The 8,537-nt window shown below is 40.8% G+C and overlaps 1 protein-coding gene across 1 annotated transcript in view; it reads right to left on the reverse strand.

Moving 5' to 3' along the window:
* The window catches only part of acvr2ba (activin A receptor type 2Ba), a 51,606-nt gene extending 44,507 nt beyond the window's left edge, over positions 1-7,099 (reverse strand). The window contains exon 1 of the mRNA XM_066683030.1: positions 6,708-7,099. Within this exon, the coding sequence (XP_066539127.1) occupies positions 6,708-6,759 (52 nt within the window). The 5' untranslated portion in view covers positions 6,760-7,099. The remainder of the gene's footprint in view (positions 1-6,707) is intronic.
* Between the last annotated feature and the right edge of the window lie 1,438 nt (positions 7,100-8,537).

The raw sequence follows: 8,537 nt of genomic DNA on the forward strand, positions 1-8,537 counted from the left end.
TAACCTTACACCATAGGATCTTTCCATGACAGAAAATGCACACAAATAAAAGGTACATTGCTGGAAATAAGCCAGCGAGGTGATGCGCTCTTCCATTGCTTTGCTTTGCAGTGGAACGAAGCTAAATGGTGGCCGTTTCAACCCAGAGAGCAATTTTGCATCCTCTCAGTGCTACTCTCCCCCTCCCCTCAACCATGTGGCCAAGCCTTTGGGGTGTGTGTGTGGTGGTGGAGGGGGGGCTTATACAAACATATAGACACATCGCACAGTCACAGATTCTGTTCCACTACCAGGAAACCATGGTTATGACATCACAAACTACAAGCCTCACATTTCTCACTGGAGCCGTTTACACACGAGATACACATTTAGGGCGACATGCACACACCCACGCTCATATGTGGTATGGACACACTCATGGATGTATGGAAGAGCTAAGCCAACTCTCAGTACATTCCAAACACCTCCATCTCACACACACTAGGGGTGTCAAGAAACGCTTATTAATATTCCTCTCCCCCCCCAGTATAGGTTTGTGATACAATACACAGTGTGCATTCAATAAAATATACTGAAAACAACCATTCAAATATTTTAAGTAGCAATGATGACACAAAAGAACCCAGCCCACCAACTCTACATTACCAACAATGTTGTATTTGGAGAAACGTAACCCAACGTCACAAGGCTTGTTATAAAACAGGCCATTCCAAAGCAACCCAACACCCACATGCCACTAAATGAATGAATGACCTCTAGTCTGGCACATTATATACTTCTAGTCATAAAAAGAAGGTTGATTTGACCAATACAAAAAAAAAGGCATTGACCTCAATTTATAGAAAATAGATAGAATACAAATCACTGTTTTCATAATGGTGAGAAAAACTTGTTATTTTGCCAAAACACAATGTAACAGCACAACACTTGGCCAGCATCACTTAAAGGCTAAGCACCAGCTATAGTAAAGTGTCAAACAAATAAATACAGTGGAATTTGAGTTCCTAACTTGTGTTTATTGATAGTCAGAAAACATGTTATTTCTTACTAATTGAAGGAATAAGGTTTAAAAGAACGTTGCCCCCCCCCCCCCCAACGGTGTTCGGAAACTCTAATAGGCGTCTTGCCTGTGACGTAGATGGTGGACAACAACTCTAGAAGTTGCACTTAATTTAATTCAAAATGACGAAAAGGTGTGTTGTTTTTGGCTGCAATCATTCAATGTACAGTGGGACATCTGTGCACAAATGGCCCAAAGATCCCAAAATATCCAGAAAATGGACTACATTTGACAACTTTAAACGGGCACTTTGGAAAGGACCGTCCGCTCACTCCGTTATCTGTAGCTCATTTCACTGGTGCTTTTCCAACAATATGGGCATGTAAGGACACCAACGAAAGGTGTTCAAGAGCCTCTGTAACATGGAGGTAAACAGGGTAAGGACACTCACTTCGACTGTTTTAGTTGGTGTTAGTTAACATTAGCTTGACTCGCTAAACTCGGTGGCTCAGATTATACTCGGCTACGTAGCTGCATTACGGAGGTTTATAGTGTCGGATGAATTCGAGTTCGACTTCGATCACATTTACAAGAATAACGGTACCTCTACATTTGAGTTTAGCTTATTGCTAGGCTATTGTCATGAATAATGTTGGTTATTTAGCTAGATACTGTCATAACAGTCAGTCATAACGGTGTTTTACCGCAGCGTTGTTCAGCTGTTGTCCACCAGTGACGTCACGGTTGCGTTCAAGAAATTGTCAGTTTTAAAGCAAATTAAGCTGCTATTTTCATTTTAATTCATACTTATATATGTCAGTAACTAAAGTAATGTGAAATATTCATGGAGGTCCATTAAGTGGTGCTTAGCCTTTAAATATACTGTATGTAGTCTAACAGAGATTTAAAATTTTGTTCAAATAAAAAAAAAACATCACTCCATTCCCTTTTTTCCAAAGCAAATAACTGCTTAAATATGCACCAGGTGCCGTAGATGTTCTGGCAATTAATGGACTGAAAACATAAGTGAATTGGATATTGGCATGTTCCTTATCTCTTTACATTTGTACTGTGAACACTGTTTATCTTAAAAAAAAAACTAAGCATAAACAAAAGCCCCAGTCTGACACTATGCCATCATAGTAAATTCAGGGCCAACGTGAGCCTTTCGTTTATGAACAGGACAATTGAGAGAACCCAGCACGCTGACATAGCTGAACAGCAGCAAGAGATATAATCACAGTCCCACAGAATGGCCAGAGAAAGAGACCTCCTTTGTTTCTTCTGAGGGACAGACTCATGTTTAAAAGGCATACAGCCACCCCCCACCCCCCCTTGCCTTTCACCACCCCTCCTCCTGCTGCCTTGGAATGCATTCAGCAAAGCCCATTACACAATACAGGCAGCAGCCAAAACATCAAGTTTTATGGGCCCCCTCACAGTATTGCAAAACCATTTACAATTCCAGCATCAATGATGTGAGAATGAGTGAGGACACAGCAATGGGATTTGTTGTCATCTTCCCAAAAGTTCGCCCGGCTACTGTGCTCCCACTGACCTTCTTCACAATACAAATGGGCAATTAATCGAAATCGACATTCAGAACTTCTAATCAACATAATCTCGTCTATATTGATTCATTTTGTTCTGTTATGCCCCCCACTGTGTGTTCATGTACTGTCTCTTTAAAACCACGCTACCAATCTGTAGTCACATGATTCTGCCCCCCCATCTGCAACATGAAAGCAACCTAAATGGAGAGGCCGACCAAACAAAAACACAGTGTCTGTGGTTTGGACATGCTGTGTTTCAACCATAATTAAGACAACCTTGAACAAAAAGTCATCAAATGTAAATGCTGAGAAAAAACAGTTTCAGTGACCAACGCACAATCACACACAAAATATAAACAGTGCTCAAAAAACGAGAGAGCTCCCAGCAACATTAGAAAAAACATCCCAGCTTTAATACTGGAGCATACTTACAGTACAAACCTCGTTACAGTACCATGAGGGTTAAAAAAATAAAAATTTTATTAATCGTAATTGTGGTAAAATGTACAATTAATTGTGATACTGATTTGTGCTCGTATCGCCCAGCACTACCTGGACCTAAGAAACTTGAAACTGGAGTGTATCGTAATGAAAATATAACTGATGCACATTTAAACAGAACAGAGTTGAACAATATGAGGAAGGTACCATACTGCCATTATACAGCTGTTTATTGTGGCTGCAATATGCCTTGCATTGTATTAAAGCTTTTAGTGAATCAATGCAGTGACCTGGACGATTGGCCCACAATGTTTAAGCAAAATTATTTGCTTCCTGTATCATATGAATGATTCGAGTTCAGAGCAACAAAGCAATAAGCATTTGGTTAAAGGCTCATTTTGTATTACAAAAATATGATCATACCTATATCTTGGCCAACATCAAGCTTACAATATCTGCTGTAGAAAACACTGGGTCTGGAACATTCAGAAGTGGAAGCCTGGGATTTTAGGCACAGCTGGCAAAGGACATGTACTGCTAACACGGTGAAAGCCAAAAATATCTATCAACACAAACGGGTTTAATTAAAAGAACAGTTCCAACTCTATACTGTTGCTACAACACTTTTAGCGGTTAGCTGTGAGCAAGAATTGTTTATATGAGCCTGAGATATTGCTTTAGATTAACAGATAGGAAGCAAAATGACTATTTCAGGCTTCAGAAATATCTTAAATGTAAATTATCCTACAACATTCTCGACACAAACTGTCTATAATCACCAAACTTGACATATTTTGCTATGTGTATTTATTCATTCAGTTCATTTCATGCTCAGTCAAAACAGCCTCTACGTCCTCAAAATCTAGAGTAGCAGTAATCAGCGCTAGGCCTATATCATTAGATGAAAAATGCCCAGAAATGTAGCAGGGATTCACATTTCAAAAAAACTCCTACAGCACATGGAAAGCCTAGATCAGTTTAAGTTATCCACAGATCATAATGCTGCCAACAGTTTGGTCCTATTGAACATTTCTCTTTAGGAAGATTTAATAAAGAGATCTTGTTGTAAACATACTACGTTCTGGCTGAAAAGCTTATAAATCATTCTTTATGATCAGTATCAAAGTGCTGCACAGAATGTTTTTAAAACCACACAACTTGTTCCGAAAAAATTTTCTGTGGCTCTGTTCTATCAGGATTACAAACATGACGCTGCAAAATGTACCCTTGTTTTGGACATTTTTAGTAAAGGCTGGCGTTATGAATTGAAACACAGAAACTCAAAAACCATCTGAAAGCTTTAACAGTTTTATGGCTTCAAGGCTTTTAAACATGAGTGAGTGCCTGTTATAGATGGATGTTTTTAAAAAAGAACAAATATGTTTCAGCCTTTGTGAAAGGCTTTCATACAAGAAATACATTTCTATGGTAAATTAACCCATTCAAATATACATTGTCAATAAATCTGTTTAGTGAACAGTAGTTTAACATCAGCCACAGTTTTCTCATGAAAGTCTATATATGCATTAAAATTAATTATCTGTTGTTAGAAACTTCCTGTCACCAATGATCTGACTATTCCTCAGAATAATCATTATATTACAAATGTGCTCCATTACTACAGTAATTGAGAGTGACAGTAGCACCACTGCTAATAAAAGGTACTATATGGATCCTATGTTTGCCAACCCAGTAAACAAGGATCGTCCCTGGACGTTCAAAATAGGTCTAAAAGTAGTCTGTCCGTCAAGGACATATTTTAAACGTCAATGGACGTCCAAAATCCATCTTAATAAATTAGTTAAGTGGTGACCAATTAATAACGTCAGTGGACGTCCAAAATACGTCTAAAAGTCGTCTTTTCAATGTCTGTGTTTGGACGTCTTTTCAACTTTCATTTTCAACCTTAAGAGAACGTTGATTAGACGGCAGTCATTACGTTATTTCAACGTTGAATCAAAGACTAAATGTTTACTGGGAAGAGTGCTGTCCCTAAAATAAAGACTGAAAAAGACAGGAGGGTCTGTTTGGAAATTAGTGTATCCCATTCAACAGAGGAAACAGTATAAACTACAGGTGGGTTATATGACAATATTACATTACTGCTATTGAGAGCATTTTTCAAATAGACTACTCAAACCATAATAACCATCAAAACATAATAATATAATGTAAAATACTGGGCTTAGAGGAAAATTCTTACAATGATGGAAAAAAAACTAATTTAAACAGGATAATGTTTGACTGAAATAACTGGATCTATCCAGAAGCTCTCTCCCTCACACTCTCACTGCATATAGATCTAACAAGACATCAGGACAGCCATGTTATTTTTTTTCCACTATATTCCGCTGGAGACAAAAGTGGGGCGTTCCACCTTGGTTAGTGAAGATACATGTAGGGAAGCTTAGGCTAACATGTATAAGATGGGAAAGGAGCTAAGGCGGGATCTATCTGTATGATCCCAAAATAAACAGAAAGCAGGGAGATGGGCGCCCCCACTTCTGGAGTACCCCTCCCCCCAAAGTCACCCAAACAAGGGGGAAAACTGCACAACAAAGCAGCGGGGAGTTAAAAAGGCAAATACGCGTTTTCTACGACAAGGAATTGGTCTAGAGCGCTTCCAAACGAGGCACAATCGCATGTGCTTTGATTCGACACGGATAGGAAGAGAAAGCGCGTGATGGCAGGCAACGGTAAGCCTGAGAACCACGAGATTTCCCTTTCCCCCCTCATTTACGCATGCACTTCACGTGCGTGGGTTATATGTGCCTTAAAATAAAGCAATGCATGCACAACCTCGCGCTCTATTTCTAAAAATAAATAAATAAATAACCACTCCACACCAGGAACAGCAGCGTGCACCCATTTACCCGTTTGCAATTATGGGATAAATGGAGATGATGATGATGGAGGGAAATCTGAAACAAGCACAGCACTCAAAGCCCCCATCCACCAAAAAAAAACTTAAAGGAAGCACTCTTCCTTTGTGTGCTGCTTTACTCAAATAATGCCAGGGCCACATGACCACGAATAGTAAAAGCACAAATCAGCGGAGGGATTCATTCACATCAGAACCCAACCCACACAACCAGCACCGGAACTGCACGCACTGGACTCAAGCACAGAGACCCATATTCATCTGTCCTAAGAGCTCCGAGCTGAACCTGGGCTTCTCATTCCAATATTCAGTTCCCCTTAAAACTGTGAAGCACTGAACTTAAGTCTAGTGGTAAATAACAACTAAATTGCATGAACCCAGGGGGATATCGGTGAAGGGATACAGCAGGACTGACCGCTCAGCAGAACCACTCTCTGGTCCAGAAAGCAAATACAAATATCTGTAATCGATTATTAACAAACCCACTTATTATTACTGCACGGCACGTGGTGATAAATCGTTTTTGGGCAACGTTCAAAGAGAGGAAACCCACACCAGCAGGGGCTCGTGAATGCACGTGCATGTTTGTGTATATTAGGTTTGTCATATCCAAAGCCGTTACTATATAGAACAGCCTTCCTGCCGTGAGTGTAAACGGACACCAAGACTGAAGCCGACTACATTCGTGTTTTTTTTTTTAAACCATGTGTTCTCGGGAGAACTGTTCAACATCGTTTCGTGGCACGTGAGGTGAAAAACTCCCGAGCTGTGAATGCCTCTGAAAACCGCACAGAGCCCAGAGAGAAACCAAATGCACACAAGCTGAACTTACCTGCACAGAAAGTTCCCCAAAGAAGTGCAAAAGTCAGCCAGGGAGCGAACATATTCCTACGTTTAAGAAAAAACGCACCGGATTTTCCCCCTTTTTAATCTCCCCTCCTTCACGAACATTTAAAACGGTGGTCGGGGAGAAGAAAAAAAAACAACACGGACTACACGCGCGCGCGCACACACACACACCGAGCTCAAACTGGCCGACGGCCTCCGGAGTTCACACCGCGGCCGGATCCATCGGGAAAACGACCCAAAATCCCAGAAACACACGAAGAGAAAAACAGAAAACACGGGGAAATGGTCGGCGACCAACTCGAGCGCGGGAGTCCTGCACAGGAGGAAAGAAACGACCTGTGTGTCGTTTTTCTCTTCGCCTTCACTGTCTCTGTGTACCTCTCTCTCTCTCTGTATGTGTGTGTGTGTGTGCTTTCTCTCTCTCTCTCTCTCTCTCTCTCTCTCAGCGCTCTTTCTCCGTCTGTCTGTGCGCGCTCTCTCTCTCTCACACTCACACAGTCCAAAATGGCTCCCGATGGGGGGAGTGGGGGAGGACCCGGATGTTCCACTACAAAGGGAGGAATGCAGGGAGAGAGTAAAGGGGAGAAAGGGAGGGAGGGAGAGACAGTCATTATCACACAACACAGTTGTGAAATACACTAAATAAAACACAGTAATTCATGAGTTTACCGTTGAGTTGATATTGCCCCGGGGTAACACAACGTTAATTTAACATCTCTTTCTTTTCTATAGTTTTCTTCGCTATTTTTCACCTTTAAATATCGATGGTGTTGGTGGTGGTGGTGGTGGGAGGGGGGATAGAGAGCGAGAGAGAGATCTTAGTCCGTGCGGAAACCGTTATTCCCGGTGTTCCTACTGGTCGGATTCAGACATTATTAAGTTAATACTCATACAGTCTTGGTATATAATGGAAAACGTCATTTTAGTTTATTGTCTGTAACCGTTTATCCAGTTCTGGGTTGCAGTGGTCCTGAGCCTACACGGGTGAGCCAGGCCTTAACAGGGTGACACACACTAACTCCTATGGAGGCGTGTTTTTGGACCATGGAAAGAAGCCGGAGGAAACCCACGCAGACGCGGGGAGAACACACCAAGCTCCTCACAGACGTTCACCTGAAGCAGGACTTGAACCCACAACCTCCAGGTCCCTGGAGCTGTGTGGCTACGACCCTACCTGCTGCGCCACCATGCAGCAAAACTTCATCATCAACACAGGCTTTCATGGCCACATTTTGAAACAAGCTCATAGTTTTCATAGGGATTATGTATAAATGCCGTTATATACACTTATATATGTTTTTGAACAACATGAACGTTTGCAACACTGTTTGTAATAAGTTAATGTAAAATTATATGTTGAAGCCAGTTATCATGGAATAATCAGAATTCATGCTTTTGTGGTACATTGACAATTTCTGAATGTTTTCTTGAGTGGTCCTCTTGTTCTTGTTTGATGTCATCATCCATTTCCAAATATACACCAATACGAATGAACACAAGCACCAAGAATACAGTTGACAACAAGTATACAGATGATGTTCTTGATCGGTAACAAATAACAGAAATGCATTGGTTTGTGACCTGCAGCTTCATGAATTTGCGCTTGCAAGTTTAAATACACCTCAAGAATTTTTTTTCCTATAAAAGACTATTATTCACTTCCTTGTTATTGAGACACAGTCCCTGTGAATCTAATGTTAGTAAATCAGCCTTTCATAAGCTTTGTCTATGAAAACTATTTATGAACCAATTAAATGTATTACAAATAAATTATATTAAAGTCGACTCATTAGTACACGTAACAATACACGCA

Source organism: Hoplias malabaricus, chromosome 10, assembly GCF_029633855.1.
Source record: "Hoplias malabaricus isolate fHopMal1 chromosome 10, fHopMal1.hap1, whole genome shotgun sequence".
Taxonomy (NCBI): domain Eukaryota; kingdom Metazoa; phylum Chordata; class Actinopteri; order Characiformes; family Erythrinidae; genus Hoplias; species Hoplias malabaricus.